At 47.6% G+C, this 20804-nt stretch overlaps 1 protein-coding gene across 1 annotated transcript in view; it reads right to left on the minus strand.

The window, feature by feature from the left end:
- Positions 1-20804, minus strand: part of PARP2 (poly(ADP-ribose) polymerase 2) — a 695158-nt gene that overhangs the window by 565339 nt on the left and 109015 nt on the right. The window contains exons 3-4 of the mRNA XM_069651725.1: positions 5218-5354; positions 4845-5051 (exon numbers count right to left, since the gene is read on the minus strand). Coding sequence (XP_069507826.1) covers positions 4845-5051; positions 5218-5354 — 344 coding nt within the window. The remainder of the gene's footprint in view (positions 1-4844; positions 5052-5217; positions 5355-20804) is intronic.

Below are 20804 nucleotides of genomic sequence, written 5' to 3' on the forward strand. Positions count from 1 at the left end.
CCCTTTAAAGTTTATCTTCATGTATACAAATGAATTGTGTGTTTGAGGCCTGCTCATTTCCCATGCATGTGCACCATGAGCGGAGACCAAATCCTAAGGAAAGTACTTTAAGAACTGCTAGATATATAGCACCTTTTCAATTTTAAAATGTAATATTAATATTTAATATTCTGACTGTCCGTGAACAAAACCAAGTGGCCCAGATATGTGATGTCATCTATGACATTTGTGATGTACTCTTTGATGTCCTGGGTGTTAGTCTTAGCAGTGCACGGTGGTGGCGAGAGTTATGGTTGCTTAGCTTACCATAACTGGCGAATTTCTGGGTTTTTTCGATTTTACTTGTAACCATAACATCCCTTTAACAAAGTTTTTCATTGAAATATATATATTACACATACACATTGACATCCCAATATGCTACAAACCTGAAATCTGGCATGTGGGTAGGTTCTATGGTGTAGACAATGTAAAAAGTATAAAAACATACATTTTGCTAATTTCTGCAGTCTGCAATGCTAGGGTGTGTGTAAGTGTCTGTGAGTGTAAGTGTCTGTGCATCTAAGTGCGCGCCTGTCTGTCCGTCTGTCTGTCCCCCTTTGCGCCTGTCTGTCTGCGCGCCTGTCTGTCTGTCTGTCTGCGCGCCTGTCTGTCTGTCTGTCTGTCTGTCTGTGCGTGTGTGTAAAAACGTTCAGGCTACTTCCCAACATGCTACAAACCTGAAATTTGGCATGGCAATGCAATCAACAAAAAGTGCTACTTCCTCCTAATATTACTCAGAGGATTACTCTTCTACCTCTTCTTCCCTCACAATCAAAACCCTCATACTCAAGAACTACGCAAACAGCCTTTACCTAGGAATGTCGGAAAGACTCCCCAAGAAACTGTAAAGGTTGCGCAATACAGCAGCCAGGATCCTATTAAAGCTAAACAGAGAACACATCACTCCAGCACTTAAAAGCCTACATTGAATGCCAGTAAAAAAACGCATTAAATTCAAAGCACTCTGCATCGCCCACAAAGCCTTGCACAGACCAGGAGCTGAATTCCTCCAAGTCAAGATCAGCCGATACTGCCCAAGAATGGACCCAAGATCCAGCAACGACCTACAAATAGAGAAGCAATATTCCAAAAAAGGAAATTCAGCAGAACAGTGTCCTCACGCAACACCATGCCCAAAGAAATCAGAACCACAGAAGACCACATCACCTTCAGGAAACAACTCAAAACATGGTTATTCAACAGACAATGACAACTGCAAAGGGGCAACAGCAACAATAACATCACAAACAACTGGAGAGGAGGAGAGATGGGCCGACAAACCGCAACCAAGAACGTGGGTAGATCTCATCAAGCAGCAACCAAAGAGTCACACCAGAGGCTCCACCAAACCGACAACTTACTAACCCACTTCCCCTTCCTGCTCCTCCAATATAACCATACCACTACACTAGACCTTGGGCTAACCACACTACACAAACATCAAGAATCAATTCAATGTTCACACCCCACCATCTCTGAGATTCTGGAATCACACCTAGAATGAACCATCCGCCACATAGTCCATAAATCTGTCAATGACACAAGTACACACCATGACACCAGATAGTAATACAGCAACAGCCACTCATGACTCTGGATCTCCTATGGACACAATCTAACCAGTGCGCACAACCACAACCCACCCCAACATCACACGACAAACCAACACAAACACTAGCACACACAGAGGCACTAAGTCTTACCCATACGGTTACAACACACAGGGCTTCCTGCACCAACTCCCACATGCACAACAACATTCAGAAGCCAGTTCCTCCTGGTTCTGAACCCATCCTATCCTCACTGACCCACCCTCACCTCCTCTTTTGGAGAGCCACGCGAGTGCCTGGAGACTGCCGTGGGTGGTAGCGGTACGCAGTATATATCAACCTAACATGTGGGTAGGTTCGATGGTGTAGACAATGTAAAACGTATAAAATATAAGTTTTTCTAATTTGTTTTATGCGGCCCGCAATGCTTACCCCTGCCACATGGCTCTTCGTGCCGTAGTTCTACGTTCATTGTTCCTAAAGTTCAGCACTTCCTGAAAACTTCAGCAGCTCATTGTTCCTAAACTTTCCACGCCATCAGCATTCTAGCTGACATTAGTAGCACTCACTTTAGAAGTCATGCGAGCAACGCAATACAGTGCTTTTGTAGTAATGCGGGTGACGGGAAACGGTACATGTCTCTTCAATACTGTCTGCAATGAAATTGTCTGTCACACCATGGCAAATCTCTCATGATAATTACAGAAACTTAATTTCCCACAGAAGTTGATGAATGTATGCCATCTCAACAGTAAAAAGCTTACATGCTCCAGCCGTGTGGGTACGGCACTTCAATCTTACACGCTTCAACCATACATGTAAAGCACTTATGTGGAGGTCACTGCTACCTCGGCTGTCAGTCGGGACACCCATAATGTTGCTGCGCAATCTCAACGCTCCAACTCAAAGTAGCTGGAGCTGATTTACAGGATTCATGCTTTTCTCATGGTCAGCTTGATGTGGCTTGGTCCAGATTTAGAAACAAACACAAATTGGTTCACACTAGCTCCTACAGGAAGGACTAGCATTATTGTCTACAATGAAGCATTGGTTCAGTTCATTAAATAAACTACAAACTAGGACTGAAGTAGGAATTACCTTGCGAAGCTAGCGTTCTATACAAATGTAAACAATTGATTAGGCCAGTGACTAACTTAAATGTTTTACCTTAACATGTACTGAAAATTAACCACACTAGGTTGTAGCATTTCACGAATTACACGTGTTCGAAAACAAAACATTTTGTTGCTTACAAAAATGAAGAACACTGCTAAATCATATGCTAAATCATATAGAGAGAAAGAGAGAAAGAGAGAGAGAGAGAGAACGCACGCAAGTGGATCAACATGACAACAGATAAACAAGCTACAGAAATGTATGAATAAATGCTGACCATCGCTATCAGAGGGAGGAGACCAACAAAGGTGTTCACCTAGACACCACCAGGAAAATGTCCTTGATTGAAAACCGTGCCCTGTTCTAGGTTATAAAGCAAATAGGCAAATTGCGTGTCCGACCAATCTCGCATCTAGGTGGGACATCTCACAATCACAGGGAACACTGTGTACTCTTATAGTGAGAAACTGAGATGACATAAAAGCTGCCCAGGTGATATATGTACTCTCTGAGGTTTTACTATTACATGAAAATGAACACATTAAAAATGATAATTCTACATGCTATATGCAACCTCTGCCTCCCGTTCTCTGGCACCTCCTATAAAAATAGTACAAAGCTACTCTCGGAATTCATTTGAAGACAAGCAACAAAGGTTAAGTTTCCTTTGGATGAACTAATAATCCAGTTCCAAAAAGGATGATCTAGTATCATCAACCCAATTTGCTCCACTGCCCTTCAACGGGCGCTGTACAGTTCCCCAGCACCAACAACTTAGGCTTTTAGGGAGAAAAAGAAAAAAGGTGCCAGGCGCTCACTAGGAAATCACTGGTGATGGCAGTGTGTGTGTGTTGCACTTACTTTGATCATGCTTACCACACATGTCTTCAGAAAGCATGCAAAGAAAGCAAAACTGCCCAACAACATCAAACCCTTGGTCTCTTTGGGAAAACAAAGAAATTAGAATCAATGGGAACAAAATCTTTTGGAAAATTGGTTTGAGGCGGCTCTTGTCTGCAAATGCGAAAACTATTCACTTCAATAAAATTGCTAAACACTACAGGACTGTGGAACTTTCTTCGATTATGACAAACACTGTCCTCGGATCCACAGACAACAACTTCTACCACCTGCAAGACCCCCTCTCAGCAGCGGAATGCAACAGCTTTTCTTTTTCAGTGCAGGCATCTTGATTTCCCGCAATAAGCCGCACAAGTGGAGGTTTGACAGTCAGTTTTTGCTAGTAACTACTGGCAGGTTACAAGCAAAAACTGTTAGGCACAGTGCAACATGTGAGCATTAGTCAACAGATTGACAGTGACCCATAAGGAGCATCAAGATGGGCAAGAACTTGATCCTGCAAAACTCGATGGCTTATTTGTCGCTCAAATTGAATGTTGGACTCAATGTATGTCAGATGCGGCACAATTGGACAACTATAGTACCTGAAAATCAAGAGGATGGATGCCTTTAAGCAGATCCAAAAATTGTTCCTGGATATTTATGTCTGATCAGTCTGGTAATATGATTGTCCACGGCCTAACTCTGGTTACCATGTGTTGCTTCTATGGTGGTCTGTCTGTTGTCCTGCCACTACCGTAAACCGCAGTATAGGACGATGTGGACTGTAAGCAGCGAGAAGTTTGGTATTTGTGTGGGAATTCTGACTTCAGGGAACTGTGGGAATCTAGGGTTTGGCAAGTGAATTTGTTTTATGGCATGAATTAGGGATCAGAAAGGGCGTTAGGAGATGGGTTGGGATAATAGATTATTGTATGACAGCTTTAGAACTTCTCCAACTGTCGAGCACTGTCGTGACTTGTCAGTGCTAAAACTGTCTATTCACTATGGCAGTCATGGCATGCATTTTGTTTTTATATGCAAAACTGAAATAAAAAACGAAAACCAAGGAAAAATGTTTATATGCGAGCTGCAAATGTTTGCTTACAACCCGATGGTCAGAAATCCAAGCAGGGTAGGCTCACTCAGCCTTGTATCTTTCCAATATCAATTGTAGGAGTGCAAACATATAGGATAATAGAAAGGAAGGCTATTGATGATGCCAAAACAAATTCAGTTTATATAGGATATATCAAAGGATAAATATGGTCATTCTTAGGAGAAGCAGAGTCCTACCCGACTCCTTCCGTTCCATCTTCCTTTCAAACTTGGTGCCGTCATTGATTTGTGCCATCTTGCCAAGCTCCAAGGTGTAGGATGTCTTTCCAAATTTTACAGAAACACTCTTATGATTTGTCTGTTGGGCCGTCTCTAATTCAAAAATAGTCTCTGGGTCGTATGGGGTCCAAGAACCATCGTCTGCCTCCCACTGCCAAATAAAATCTGGAACAAAAACAACAAAAAACATTAAGAGATTATGCAAGGAAGTTCAAAGAAAGAGGGAGGGGCATGTGAAGGAGTTCAAGATCGTGTGTGGGAGGTGAGTTGATAAAAAGGAAGGAGGTTTAAGACCAGACACATGAATGGGAGGTAAAATGTGTTGACTTACAATGGTCCGGGCCCCCTGCAGCTGCACAAATCGGTCTCTCAAACCCAGACTGTATGTTTTTCTGTATCATCTTTTTCAGGTCGATCCGCAGCTTTACATTTGCATTGGGTGAGATGGTGACAACAGATTTCCCAGCACTGGAAAGAGAATATTGAATTTGTGGTTTCCAGCACCCATTGGTAAGTTCACAGGCAGACAAGAAAAGTGGTTCACAATGCTAGCTTTTACTAGTCGGTTATGAAACGTTATTGCGCCGTTTCACTGTCAAATGAGAAGGTGCATACCCTTTAGAGTCTCATGGGCTCAAATTATCACAAGTTCAGTGTCTCTAGCATTTGCTGTAGAGAACTGTATGTAACAATTTGCAGGTGACAAGTTCCCAAACTGAGATTTACACCCTGCAAGGTTGTTAAAATTAGAACTATTACTGAAGCAAGAACAACCAATTCAAATTGTTGTGTTTGGAAAAAAAAGCTAATGATTATATTAATGCACGTTTGATATTTTCCCAAAAGAATATACAAACAAGAACACGTGTAACACCACATGTAATGGCTACCAAATGGAAAGGGGAAAGATCTACTTGGAGAAGAGATAATAAACATCTGTCAAAGCAGAAATTATTGAAGATAAATATAAATCTGTTTCACATTTTAGAACCTTGCAACCACCCCCTCACCACCTTTTCATTCTAACAGACTTCCCATTGCCAGGTACCTTCTGGATTTTTTCGGAGGCTGAGATACTACTGAGATTCGGTGGCGCAGTGCAAGGAGGAACAGGGTGCCTGCAGGAGGAGTCTCCCATGGGAGTCTATGAGGCAAGGCAGCCACTAGAGGACTGAAGGTACACATGTGAGCGACTATTCTGACGTGCAAAGGTCCTGAGAGGAACCACAAGTTGAAAAGAGTGGCAAGTTGGGAGGCGCAGACTGGCTCCCTAGTGACATTAGGTGGAGTGGAAGCCTGGGGAGTGCACGCTTGTCAGAGTAACAGCTGGGAGGCCAGCTGTGCAAACAGTTTATTGGTGTGAGGCGGCTATGAGACGGAGCCCAGTCCAGGGGTGCTCATTCAGACATACCACAGATTGAGAAGCAGAGGCAAGTAGTTGCGCTGACCGGAGTGAACCGTAGAACCCCAGAGAAATGGATTGGTGTGGCAGCTAAGGGGGTGTCCAATGGAGGTGCGAACAAAAAAGAAGCCCCCCCGCTTACCTCACCTTAACCTATTCCCTTACCCCTCCCCATATAATTTGATTGAAAAAACAATCAAAACAATTCTGTCAAATCAAAAAAGGTCAAATCTCTTTCGATCAAGTATGCTAATACCATACATCAGGATCTCTTAGCCCAGACCCCCACCCCCTGCAAGGAGGGTCAAGCTGACTGATGAAAGTTATCGGTTCCTTGGGGGTCTGGGAACCCCACACCGGGGTCCTTGCTAGGCCTGGTTGTTGTATTTTACGGGGTATGGGGAGGATCGCAGAGTTTCTTTATGTTAATTTTCTATTTTCAAAGTTGCAGACTCGCAAAGGGGAGAGGGCAATGGGATGTGGTATGGGAGGGGGGGGGGAGCCGACGAGGTTGCTCAAAGTGGCAAGTAATGTTGAGGGATGGGGCGGGGGAGCAGAACAGGGGATGTTAGTGCTGCGGGGCGGTAATCCTGGTGGTTCGGCCAATATATCCGTAATCTTTGGAACGGGTGGCCGAATGCCCCAGAGAGAGGTGGAGGTGTAGGGGTGGGTGGGAGTAGGATGGGCCGAGGAAGGGGAGGGGAACATAACAGGGTGTTGAACAGGAGCATGTGTACAGGTGAAGAGGTGGGGATGGGTCTAGAGGAGGAACGGGGGAGGCTGTTTACATGCAACGCAGTGTCGCAACGGATGTGGGAATGGGGTTGACCAAGGGCAGGCAATGGCGGTGGCTTCAACAGTGGGGAAAATGATTAACTGGAAGATAGCAATGCTTAATGTGAAAGGGCTGAACTCCCCGAATAAAAGGTTCCTCACTGTGAACATGCTCCATAAAACCCGGATAGCAGCGCTATTATTGCAAGCAACTCAGACAAGGGAGGGAGCGTGCCCTGAAAGGAGAGGAGGTTGGGCAAGCATATTGGGCCTCGCACAAAACGACTAAAAAGGAGGGCGTGGGGATTGTCCTGTCGTGCGCCATGCAACTGAGGGAGGTCCAGGTGAGGAGGGGATTTGGAGGCTGGTTTTTGGCACGGAAGAGATTCCTGGAGGGGAGGTTGCTTACCCTGGCACCCGTGTACACACCCAATGCAAACAAGCTGGCCTTCCTTCAGAGGGCGTTCTCTGTGTTAACAGAATGGGGAGAGGGCATGATAATGGTGGGAGGGGACTGTTACGCTCACCTGGTATCCACGGGGATGCCACCCAGCCCTGGTTGGATGATTTGCGCACTCGAACCCTCTCCCGGTCCCTTGGTAAGGCCTCTGGTTAAAGATGGGTCTTAATATTGTAAAAGGTGGATTCTCCGTCCTGCTCCTCGTGGCAGGGGCGCGTAGATGTGTGAGGTGAGAAGCGACCAAGTTACTTCACTGGTGCAAGCCCCCTGTGGGAATCCAGGCCTGCTGCGACTCCGTAGGTTTGCTGCTTTACAGTCTTCATATGCAGTTCTTATGTTCCCCTTAGTTCGAATAATAATATCTTGCTTCTTTCCTTTTAGGTATGGAAAGGTATTTTGGTGTCGTTTCGCCTTTTATATTGCTATCCTGTGTCTTTTCTCTCCTTGCAGGTTGCGATGTTCCTCGCCGAGCGCTGTAATGTTCCAGCAATGATACTGACCTGGAGATGACTACCTAGGTAAGAATTGTGTGGCTTTCTTCATTTGGAAGGAAACGTGAGTAAACGCTTACTAATGTCGTTTTACTTTCTCCTCTTTCCAGGTTATAGTATTCCAGGATGCATGCAGTGCCGGATGATGGAGTTCGTACCTTCAGGTGAGTAGAACTGAAGGCAGCAATGGATTGAAGACAGGATACTGTTCCAGGTAAGTTTCGTAGTGTTCTTTCTCTCTCTGCAGGTCCTTGGTTTCAGGTAAACTGGCATCAAAGAACTGGACACGGTGAGCGTTACGCTACCCACAGCAGAATAACGCAAAGCATGTTCTGCTGTTTGGGTGTGGTTTAAATAGTCTCAGGTAAAGTAGTCCAGGTAAATAGTCCCAGGCCTGCCACACCCAAAGTAGTCCAGGTAAAGTAGTCTCAGGCCTGCCACACCCAAAAGACTAGACCGCATAGCTTAGTTCCTTGTAACTGAGCTATGTGTGTGCCTCCATGTTGGCTGAACCCCCCCCCCCCAAGTTAAATAGTCCCAAGTAAATAGTCCCATTCTAATGTTGGTCTTCATGATGGTTATGAGCCTGGCGCCAAAGGCGCCAGGACTGACTCCAAGAGAGTCTTGGATGAGGTTTTAAGGCCCTTGACCTGGCCCTAACTGGAAGGCTGACTTGCCAGTGAGGGTCAGGGGCAAGGGTCATGACAGGGACATTCACTTGATTTCAGACGCTGCTGTGGACTGGTGGTTGGCAAAGGGCGACAAGGTCAAAATGAAGGGGAGGGGGTAGCATAAGGTTTTTGCACAGCTGCTGCAGGATCTATTTTGGTTAAACGTGTGCAGGTCCAGGTTCCCCCAGGCGGGAGGATACAACTTCTTTTTTGTCCCCACAACAAACTTATACCGGATTAACCTCTTATTGGTCCCCGGATATCAGGAGGCAATGGTGTCGTCACCACGGGTAGAAGGTATGACCTGGTCGGATCACGAGATGGTCACAACAGAATGGTGGACAGAGTAGGGGAGGAAGGGGATGCCACGTTGGAGATGTAATGAAAGCCTCCCTTGAGACCCAATATTTTTAACGAAAGATCACACAATATTTCGAGTCCGATGACACGGGTGAGGTTCACTGGAAGACATTGTGGGAAGAGGCCAAGGCAACGGTGCAAGGCCTCACTGCGGAAGTGGCCTGAAAAAAGAGGGAGAGAACGTTGTTGGAGAGGCAGGTGTGGGAGGAGCTTAGGGGTGTGAGGGCAAAGCAAACGACATGAGGAGTGGACACAGAAGGGTTGGGTTACTGGGGGCAATGCGGGACGAACAGCAGGAACTACACTCGCTCGTGATAGGGGAGTTGGTGAAGAAAATGAGCCACACCAAACATAGGTATTATGAGAGGGGCTACGGGAGACGGGGAAGCTATTGGAGACCAGGGTTAAGGAAGGCCGCCTAAAGGATGAAAGAGGGTGGGTGGACTGGTCCCATGGGAAGTATCCCGGATGGCTTTGCGGATTACTATGAGATTTTGTAGTCCCAACCGGACAAGTCCGGGGAGAGGGAGGTGAAAGAATATTTGGGGAAGCTTCCTGTCCCGCGGCTGACAAGGGGGTAGAGATCCTTGCTGGAGGCACACATCACAGGGAAGGAGGTCCGGTGGCCGATAATCCACCTCAAGCCGCACAAAGCGTCAGGCAAGGACAGCTATACAACCTACTTCTAAAAGCAGTTTCAAGAGGTCCTGGCGGGACCCTTGCTAGGCTCTTTAACTCCATACGGAAGGTGGAGGATATAACCCCCACATTCCTAGAGGCGTTAACAGTGATCCCCAAGCAAGGCAAGGACCACGGGAATGGCGCCTCTTATAGGCCTATATCATTGCTAAATGTAGACGCAAAAGATATTCACAGGAGTATTGGGATCTCGATTAGAGGCACACCTCCCCAAATTGGTGCATGCGGACCAGACAAGGTTTATCCAAAACGGGCAAGGTTCTGGCCATCTAATGAAGACCCTACACATACTGAACGTACCTGTTGTGCAGTGGGAGGGGGTGTTGGTCCTCTCCTTGGACGCCAAAAAGGCCCTTGACAGGGTCAACTGGTCCTTCATGAAATTGGTCCTTGAGGAGATTGGCATGGTAGAGCTATGGATGTGGTGGATCTTGGCCCTGTACTCTTCCCAAAGAGCGAGAGTAGTTGAATGGCGAGACGTGCAGGGCAATAACTTTGAGCAGAGGCACCAGACAGGGATGCCCCGGTCACCCTTGTTACATGCACTGGTCATGGAGCCATGGATAATTGGCCTGAGTGGAGGTAGGGATTTAGCGGGGGTGATTATGTGAATATAAAGTGAGCCTGTTTGCGGACGATGCACTGCTCTACCTCACGAATCTGTGAGCCTCGGTGCCTGCCCACCTAAAGGGTCTGGGGGAGTACGGGAAGTGTCAGGGTTCAGGGTCAACCTCGACAAGTTGGTGGAAGACAGTGACCTGGTAAGTAAATGGGGATTCACGACACAACAGGAGGAATTCCATTACCTTAGGATCGAGATTACAAAAGACGCAGGAGATCTGTTTGAAAAGAATTATCTCCAATTATGGGGCAAAATACAGGCAGACTTGCAGCGGTGGGGACGGATCGGTCTCTCGTGGATGACAAAATTGAATTGAATTAAGATGACGGTCCTCGCCAACGGTTTCTGTTTCAGATGCTAGCCACAACGGTTCCGGCTCCCTTCTTGGCAAACGCTCAGAGGGCTCTCTTATACGTTTCTTGTGGGCTGGAGCAAAGCCCTGGGTAGCTTAAGGAACGTTGGTGTTGCCAAAGGAGGAGGGCAGGTGGGATTTCCAGATCTTGTGGCGTATTACAGGGCTGCCCAGTTGAGAATTAAGGTGGACCATCTAGACCCCGATTCAAATAAACAGTGGGTTCAAATGGATAACACGGCCCTGGAGCCGGTATCACTGGGTGAGTGGATGTGCGTCCCACAAAAGGAGATCCCTCGAAGGGTTCTGACGCAACCTATTTTGGCAGTGTTTTGGTCATTTTGACATGAGAATGGCTCTACCCGTTGACGGTCGACATGGCCCTCACCCCTCAGCTCTATCTGGGCACCACCCTTGAAATGTCATTGTAGACCCCTTAAGGTTTCAGTCGTGGTACGAGGCAGGACTCTTGAGGGCGGGACAGTTGTGGGAGAAGGGCGAGTTCATGTTCTTGCCCCGTTTGGAGGAATGCCTGGGTATGAACGGGCTTTTAGCCTTCAAGGTATCTACAGCTGAAAGGGGTCCTATTGAAGCCGAATTGAGGGAGCAAATTTATGCAGGGCACTCACTCCGTTCAAGGAAGCACTGTTACAAAAAACGAACACGAAGGGTCGGATATCTAGACTATATGGGGAATTGAGACGGAGCAAACCCACTGGTATACTACTGGCACTTGTGAAATGACCAAGGACCTGGAGGGTCAAGATGTACATGCTATCCCTGCAATTTCGAATGCAGGCGGAGATACATAGGTGGCATTACCCACTGGCAACCTTGGCAAAGATATACCCGGGGCGGATTTGTGTTGTTGGCACTGCAAACAAGCAAAAAGTGACCATCATCATATGTGGTGGAGCAGCTGACTTATACAGACCTACTGGGCAGAGGTCTTGAAATGGCTCTAAGAATTAGATGGAGTGCAAAGGCCTTTGGAGCCAAGTCTGCTGCTGTTGGAAGTGCATGAGAAGGAGGACAATACGGGGGAGGAGGGTCACATGGTCCGCACCCTACCAGCGAGGAGCTGTGGGGCTCAGTACTGGAAGGGGGGGGGCTGCACCCACTTAGAGGGAATGGGTACAGAAGGCAAGGTACACCTATGACATGGTGTAACTGACACACCTCATAGATGAGGCACGAACAGACAGAGGGTACCTGGCTACCTTTCTTTAACAAGTATGGTCGTTAAACTGCCTTGGAAAAATTTTAGGACGACGTAGGAATACGCTTGTGGTGACAGGGATATTGGTGAAGTTGGTTGGGTTGCAGGGGCGCAGGGAGGTTGGAGGTAGTGCGGTTGGAGGTGAAATGCATTGATGACCATGTTGATTTGAAAAAAAAAATGATTTTCAAAGAAATTGTATTCACCTGCAAGAAAAACAAAAAAGAGCGGGTATTTACATTTACTATGTTTGGTTCTAACCCCCTTCATGGGCATTTAATACATTTATACCGAAAAGAAATAAAAAATAAAAAGATATCTTATGCATGACATAAATTAAGCGACATGGAAACACATTTTACAATATAGAATACCACAAGTTTGCTAATTAAACTTCTTTAGCACTGTAGGAAATTCAAGACACCACTTCTATGAAAATACAGCTTGCCTTGCATCACCTTCTTTCATGCATCAATCCCCCATGCCCTTTCTTGAGTCACAATAAGTTCAGAGACTGCAGGTTAAGCGTGGCAGCATTAATTCCCTGCTCATTCACTCCAAGGCTTCAATGGCCTGTGTTTTGTCAGTAAAGCTAAATGTGTGCTAGTTTCACTAACTCTGTGTCCTATTGTTTAGGGAAAGGTACTGGAGGAACTTTTGAAAGCGCCCATGGTAAAACAGATCTGTGTCCTGCACATATATTTTCCAAGAGGCTGCTTTACCCACCAAGTCATCAAATTCATCTTTAATTTTGTGTGCTGCAGTTACATAGAGCTCCAGTATTAGGTCTTTTGTAGATTTACCTACTTCATAATAATTCAGGGTTCGAAATTGAGGGGAGCTGGGAGCTATTTATTTAGCTCCTGTTTTTAGCCTAGCAGAGCCTGGTTAACTTCATGCCAACAGCTACCAGGAGTTACTTTTGGCTCCCCAGGACAACTTAAGTCGAACATAAACACCTATGCGAATGTAACCCTGTGCATTTGGGACAAAGTACAAACAAATATTCGGACTCCTCTATATGACATTTAAAGTCAAAGGGTCATAAATAATGGGCAAAATAATGTTTCCATCTTATGTGGAAGTTAGATTTGCAGAACTCTACTTGTACTAGCTCTTTGTTCCCCAGTGGAAGCTCCTAGTAAGTGGTTAATGCTGGATACCCAGGAGCAGTCTTTAACTCCTGTTTATATAATCTTAATTTCGAACCCTGTAAATCCACCTCTTCAGCTCTTAATGCTGGGTAGGGTTGGACGATATGGACCAAAAGTCCTATCTCGATACTTTTGGGCTGAATGGCACTATACAATGTATCTCGATATTCTTTGTTGGTTAAATGCTCTACATGTGAGATGCCAAAAGTACTAATACTGGACAGTAAATGCAAAACAACTCCAACATGGTCAGTTAACCTCATCCTAAAATTGCAATGGTTTAAAAAGGACATCATCATAACAATAATGGCAATACTAACAAAAATACACAAGTAGGATACATGTTCCTATATACACTGAAGTAGGCATTAAGTGACATTTTGTCATGTTGATTTGTCATCATCTTAATTTAATAGGTGACAGATATCTCGATGTTAATGATACTGTCTAATGATAATTTAGAAAATATATCGATATATCTCTGCAAAGCCCTATGCCCGGGTATCATTTATTTCTGCAACTAACAGTCTGCATGAACAGGCTTCTACTTCTTTAAGAGCTCAGGCACAGCCCACCTAGTGCTTTAAGGCCACCTTTTTTATACGACTGTCATCTTACATGAGACAAGAAAATGAAAAGCAGACTAAAACATGTACTGGAACAAAACTCCAACACAAGTGTAGCGTACAACTCTTGTAGTTCTCTCATTCTCATTGACTCAAATAGAGGAGCTTCTCAGAGTGGTTTTATCTGTCCAAAAGCTGACATAATGAGGATGTTTCCCTTTCGAGACACCACCCCTCAACATAGGTTCAAGTGCATTTGGTAAACGGGTGGCTGCCTCACAGATAATCAGGTCTGTAATCCATTGACAGAGTTGGCAGTATCTGAAATCCTTGGAATATGAAAGTTGTGTTTGCATTAATCGAATGTGATGGGGATCCCCTCATGGAAGAGCAGAGATAAGTATGCCAGACCACCTCTATACCATTCAGAAAAATCGATTCCAGAACCTCCGGGAAGAAGCCCCGATTCCCAAGGACCTGGGATAGAGCCCAATAAAGGGAAGTTTGGATGGAAGAAAGAAGGTTTCCCAAACTATTCTTGTAGAGCGTATCTACGAAAGCTAGAGCCTGTAGCACCAACTTGGTGATAGATTGTTCAATATCCACCCAATGTGCAGAGCGGTTCTCTGGTTTACAATCCAAGCCTATAGGAGAGATTGGTCTCAATGTATTTCTTAAGATTGGGAAAGCTTCAACATCCGTAAAAAAAAAGTATTTGTTTGGAAAAAGCACCCTGCTTACTAAGTTTACGACTGTCCCAGGTGAATTTCAGCATCTTTTTATAGAGCGTGCATTGGGGAGCAGGTGGGATCTTTACGGGCAATGCAAAAACATGTTAACGTAGTCTGGAGATGCTGGTCATTTTTATTGCCGTCATGCAGCATAACCAGAAGATCTCCCGATTTTGACATTTTGATAGGTCATCCTTTAAGGTCTTAAATAGAGGCTGAAAGTTAGCCCGGTATAGTGCTCCAAATGTAGGAGTCGACTTAATAACCCGATAATCGGGTTTATTTTCACTCTGTCGAAATGGGCAGCAGCTTGATTATTGCCAAACTGCCAGGAGAATCTGATCTTTGCGATTTTCCAAAATGTATAGAAAAACCTGGAAAAGTTTGGAAAGCGTTGAATTCTGACAAAAGGGCAGGGAGTGAAGATTGTGTGTTAACAGAATGCCATTTCCATACAGGGCAGCTTTACATTCTAAATGGTTTATTCTGATGCTGTGAATTTTTACATTTGAACTGACTCTTCTAGCAAACGGTTCCAATATTAAGGTGAAAAAGTAAAGAAGATTGGCTGAAAATTAGTTGGTTCCTCTAGAAGTTGAAACGAAAGCCAAGTAAAGGCCATTGATTCAAATTCTAGATTTAGGAGCCCCATAACAGTCCATAATCAGACCAATACAGTTGGGCCTAAATCCAAACGCCTGGAGAAAATATATGAAGAACCCAGTCTACCCTATTAAAAGGCTTTACAGGCATAAAGTTCTAACAATGTCAGAGGAATCTTAAGACTTTGTCCAACTTCATTTACATCACTGGATCGTCAGATATTATCGGATGTGCTACTATTATTTATTAAACCTTTTTGGTCATGGGAGAGTATGGATGGAAGTACTGTAAGAAAACCAAAAGGTGTTTCTCCGCTTTTGTATGACCGGAGAAGGGTCATCGCTGTTGGGTCCAGAATCGGAGGAGTCTCGAGGTGAGACATGGGATCCTCCTTACAGTAACCCTTCCCTACCTGACCTTCCCCTAGTCACCATACATCATTTCAAAACCCATACCATTAACCCCTCCCCAATTCCAACAAGCACCAACACGGAGAGGGGATATGATATATGTCACCCCGTGCCCTACAACAGGAATACCTCCCAGTTTTCTGCCAATATTTTACTGATTTAGCCTAAACTCCCTAGTAAAAACTACACTTCCCAGAATTCCTCTCCTCTGTTCCTTTCTAAAGTCACTGAGACGAGGAGGAGATAGATTGGGAGAATGAAGATTACCAACAGCGAACCACAGATCCGGACAACAGACTCTCCCCTTTCTACAGCAGACTGTCCCGCTAACGAGGACAGGCAGAGTCAGGCATTCCCTTCCAACCACTGACACCTGGTTCTATTTAAAACTCCCAGCAAGTATAAAAGACGGAGCTGGAAAGCACACTCTGAGCGAGTTGGGTATGCTGGAAGGAGGAAGAAGCCAGAGGAAGACCACAAGAGCTACAAGACCTGGAGGAGGAGAAAACTGCCCTGATACTGGCCCTGTGAGTCCAAAGGAGACTGGACTGTGGAGAAGGAGCTGTACCTCCAGAAGGCAAGAGCAGGGCAGCTTGGGTTGCCTGGCGGAACACACAGCAAGACTCCTCCCCTGGGCCAGTCAGATGAACCCAGGTCTCTAAGGGTCAGCAAAAGAGATCCTGACCCCAGCCCAACGTCCCCTTTTAGCTCCTGCAACTCCCAATGCCAAATGCCGTTTTGGGGAGCTGAGAAGTGGGAGCAAAATCATGACAGTGCATTCTGGGACTGGAAGTCCAAAAACCCTTTTTGAAAACTGAGGTGAGAGAGGATACTCGAGCCTGGTGGAGGGAAGGAACAAGTTACTTACCTGTAACTGTTGTTCTCCGGCATGGGTCTGGCATGGATTCACATGCTCAGGAATATTCCCAGTCATAAGGCTGGGAATCCTCTGTAAAGGAAAGATCAGTTTCAGTTTCGTTTCTGAACTGTCTTTCTCCTAATAACCAATCACTGGTCTCTGGGTCATACTGCCCCCAGCCAATGACTGCCCTCTACCTAAGCCCCTCCTCTGGCAGCCATCTTCAGATTGGTAGCACGTATACTGGCTTTAGGACCAAGAGAAGAGCCGCAGAGGGGTAGGAGGGTTTGCATGTGAATCCATGCCAGACCCATGCCGGAGAACAACAGTTACAGGTAAGTACATACAACTTAACATTAAGCATCTCTTACCCCCTCACCAGGCCCACCTTCAGGCGAACCGGTTGCGCAGCACTGCCTGGCCGACTCTGGACTCCTCCCTGGAATCCCGGTCGACGCAGTAGAATCTCGTGAAGGTGTGCGTCGACCTCCACGTAGCAGCCCTGCAAATGTCCAGCAGGGGCACACCGGACAAGAACGCTGTGGTAGCAACAATCACTCTGGTCGAATGGGCTCTCGGACGGCCGGGCAACTGTCGGTTTGCCAACCGGTGACAGTGCATGATGCAGCCGGAGAGCCATCTGGAAATGGAAGCCTTCGAGAGAGCCTTCCCTTGGTTCACAAAGTGCCGGAGGTTCGCCAGCAGGGTTCCCCAGCCCGGGAGCATGGGCGATGACTTCTTATTCCCCTGGGACGGCCTGTTCCTGTATACGTTCCCACCGCTGCTGCGACTCATCAACCAACTCAGACGGTCCCGGTGCAGGATGATCCTCGTCACACCAGCGTGGCCGAGGCAGATCTGGTTCCCAGACCTTCTGGACATGTTGGCGTTCCCCCCCCCAGTCAAACTGCCAACGGACGCGGACCTCCTCGCCAGTGAAGGAGGCGCCATCCTCCACCACGACCCGGGGGTCGCTGAACTTGCAGGCCTGGCTCCTGCAGCGCTAGAGTTTGGAGGATACGATATCCCGGTGGACTGCAAGGAGGTGCTTGCAAAGGCCAAGGCGTCCTGAACTCTCAAGTGCTATGGACACAAATGGAAGAGGTTCTCTGTCTGGTGCCATGCACGGAAGATTAACCCTCTGCGGATTACGGCCCCTCAATTGCTGCCGTACCTACTGTCGCTGGCCAAGGCGGGGCTAGCTCATGCCTCCATCAAGATACATCTGGCAGCGAAAAAACACATGAGACCCTATGGAGTAAAGACCCCATAGCCCATAAAACACATTAACATTCAAAGGAACACCACAAATCATGTCCAAGAGTGAGTAAAAAGAGTCTCACTCTTAGCAGGAGAAAAAAACAACTCCAGAAATCAGCAAAGCTGCTGGGGGACTCACTAGGTTAGGAAATTCAGCCTAAACAGAGAATTCTCCCTAACACTCCATGTCGGCCTTGATGGCCTGCAGAGACTCATCCACAGTCTTACCAAACAAATTGTTCCCGTCGAAGGGCATGTCCAGAAACCTAGTCTGCACGTCCTGGCGGAAATCGGTTGCCTTGAGCCAACCACGCCGGCTAAGGCAAACGCCGTTGCCCATCTGGCGAAAACCGGTGTCAGCAATGTCCGTGGCCACCGTTATGGTGTGGTCCCACGCCACCTCGCCTTCCTGTAGGATCTCCAGGGTCTCAGCTCTCTTGTCGTCCGGGAGGAAGTCCAGCAGGGGAGCAATCTTAAACCGCAGCTTCCTGTCGTAGCGAGCCACGATCGCGAGGGCGTTGGCCGCTTTAATCGTCGTCGCCGCTGACATGACCTGTCGTCCCGTGGCATCCAGTTTCTTCCCCTCGCCGTCCGGCGGGAAGGTCGAAGTTTAAGACGTCGCCCCTGCCGCTTTCTTCTTGGCCGCCGCCGAGACGACCAAATCCGGGGTCAGCTGCACCCTAAGGCACATGGGGGCGGAATCTGGGACCCAGTACTTCTCGTACCGGTCTCTCCTGGTGGGGGTCGTGGACAGGTTCTTCAGGAGCGACAGCCCCTCGTCCCAGATGTCGTCGAGTAAGGGAATCGATAGGACCGTCTTCCTCTTGGCCTCAGGCTGTTGATAGAGGAAACCTTCCGTCTTCTGTTCCTCGGGGCAGAGCTGGAAGAGCTTGGATGCCCTGGCGATCATGGCGTGGAAGGAGCCAATTTCGTCGGGCGGGGAGGCCATCGTTATCCATCCCCGTCGTGGCCGTTTCCATTCCCGTGTCATCCCTCGGATCAGGAGAGGGCGATTAAGGTTGAGAAGACCGTAAAGGCTGGCTGGGCGGGAGGGCTGAACTCTCCTCCGCTTGCTTGGAGGGCTTCCCAATGGTCCAGGCTCCGCTGGATCGTCCGTTGGTGGTAAGGGCAAACTTGTCCTTATCGCCGTACACAAAGCCGGACCTCCATCAAGATCGCTCCTGAGTTGTCTTGTGGCCCAGGTACCGGCTGCGACGGGAGCGACGGACGGGGAGTGGAATCCTCCGCCTCCACGGACTCCTCATTGGCACCACCATCGCTTTCCTCGTCCGCCTTGTCAGGATCCCTCCCGTGGGACCGGACTTTCTCGAACTTCTTGTTCAGGATCTTCACGACTCCAGCCAGCTCATCCTCAGAGGCTGTATCAGTGTCAGTGATGACCACCCCCCCCCTCTTTTTCCACTAGGGCTTTCACGGGGGTCTTATCGATGGGCTGAAAAGAGGATTCCCTCCGTGGTGGCAGGGAAACTCTGGGCCCCGAGGTCGCCTCCACTGGGATAGCCTCCACAGGCTTCGCCAGGGCCGCTGCGACTCCCTCGATAGAGGCCTTAGCCTGGTGAATCAGGGCCTTCATCACGACTTTGGGCGCCCGTGAGGCCTTCACTTGGGGGGGGGGGGGGGGGCGAGGGTCACCACCTCGGTCCCCCTCGGCTGTCTCCGTCGGGATCAATCTGGGCTTCTCCGATTTCCTCTCCCCTGAGCCAAAGCATTGGCTTGTGGTTGATGGCGTCGGTGAAAGTGTGCCCTGCCTCGCAGCCAAGGAGCCCGACCGGTCGGCGCTCCCGGTGCCCGTGGACTCGCAGTGCCTTGCCTTATGTTGGGCCCCCGTCGCTCGGACCTCTTCTTCTCACCTACCGCTGAACACTTCCCTTCCAGCCAGTTGGCGAGCCGGACACGCCGATCCCTCATGGTCCGTTTCGACATGTTCTTGCAAAACACACAGTCCTTCTCCACGTGCGTTTTGTCTTTTGTTTTGTTGTGAAGACAGTAGAGGCATCTGGAATGCTCGTCCTCCTTGAAGACATTCTGCAATCCGCATCCAGGGCTGCTCCTGAACAGCTTGGATCCAGACGTCGTGTCTCCTTTGTCCTGGGCCATCTCCACGCGGGGTAGGCCTCAAAGATCTTCTGGAATCCTCCAAGAAGCGAAACTTAATTAAACTTCGCCCTTGAGGGGCGTAGAAAATTCCGAAACAGGTCCCTGTTGATCGGAAGTAGAAACGGTGGAGCTTGAGGCTCGATTGACCAAAAAAATTAGATGAAACTCTTTGGAAAAAAATATATATATTATATTATATATATATATATATATATATATATATATCGCAAAACGCAGTAAAAGCTCAAGAGCTATAGCACGAGGACTCCCAACACTTGAACGTGCGGGGTAAAAATCTGAAGACGGCTGCCAGAGGAGGGGCTTCGGTAGAGGGCAGTCATTGGCTGGGGGCAGTATGACCCAGATACCAGTGATTATTAGGAGAAAGACAGTTCAGAAACGAAACAAACTGATTTTTTCTTTACTGGGGATTCCCAGTCTGCCGACGGGGAATATTCATGAGCATGTGAATCCATGCCAGACCCCATGCTGGAGAAGTATTCTTTACGAATTTTATGAGAGGGGTCCGAGCCCGACAGAGGGAGACCCCTGTGAACTTCGTGAGAAGCTGCTTCCCCGTGGAGGGAGACCCTGAAAGACTGAACATTTTTAAGAGAAACGGACACCAGAGAGAGTGGTCTGGCGCAACGTGGGCGCTCATTCAAAGGTCTCTGGCTGGTGCCCTCTCTCGAACCAGGAGAAACAAGTACCAAGAGGCATTCGGGGAGGCCAGTGCGAGATGTCAAGGTGGTCATACGAGGGTCAAACCAAACCCCTTGTACAGTAAAAAGACGACACGTTCTGGAGGCAAACGTGAACCCGACTGAGGGATGCCTGCGAATTGGGGTGAATCCTAACACAGTCTAGAACATTGTGATGAACGAACTGTGCAAAGCCTGACGGGGGGCTGAGACCCAGACTTGGGTAAAGGGAAGAACCTAAGGGTTCTAGAATGACTTTATTTAAATGTGAACTGTGGCAAATGTGAACCCGACGGAGGGATGCCAAGTGAAAACTAGGGGAAGGGAACCCCGCTTTCTGATCAGATTTAGAAATTGTGAACTGTGGAAAGTGTGAACTGGACTGAGGGAATTGTGAAAATGGCGTTTGCGCCCAGCTGAGGGGTACGCTGTGTGTACTGGGATTTTGTGAAGCCCACACTTGCCA

The sequence above is a fragment of the Ambystoma mexicanum genome, chromosome 3p (assembly GCF_040938575.1).
Source record: "Ambystoma mexicanum isolate Mex_15411 chromosome 3p, UKY_AmexF1_1, whole genome shotgun sequence".
Classification (NCBI taxonomy): Eukaryota; Metazoa; Chordata; class Amphibia; order Caudata; family Ambystomatidae; genus Ambystoma; species Ambystoma mexicanum.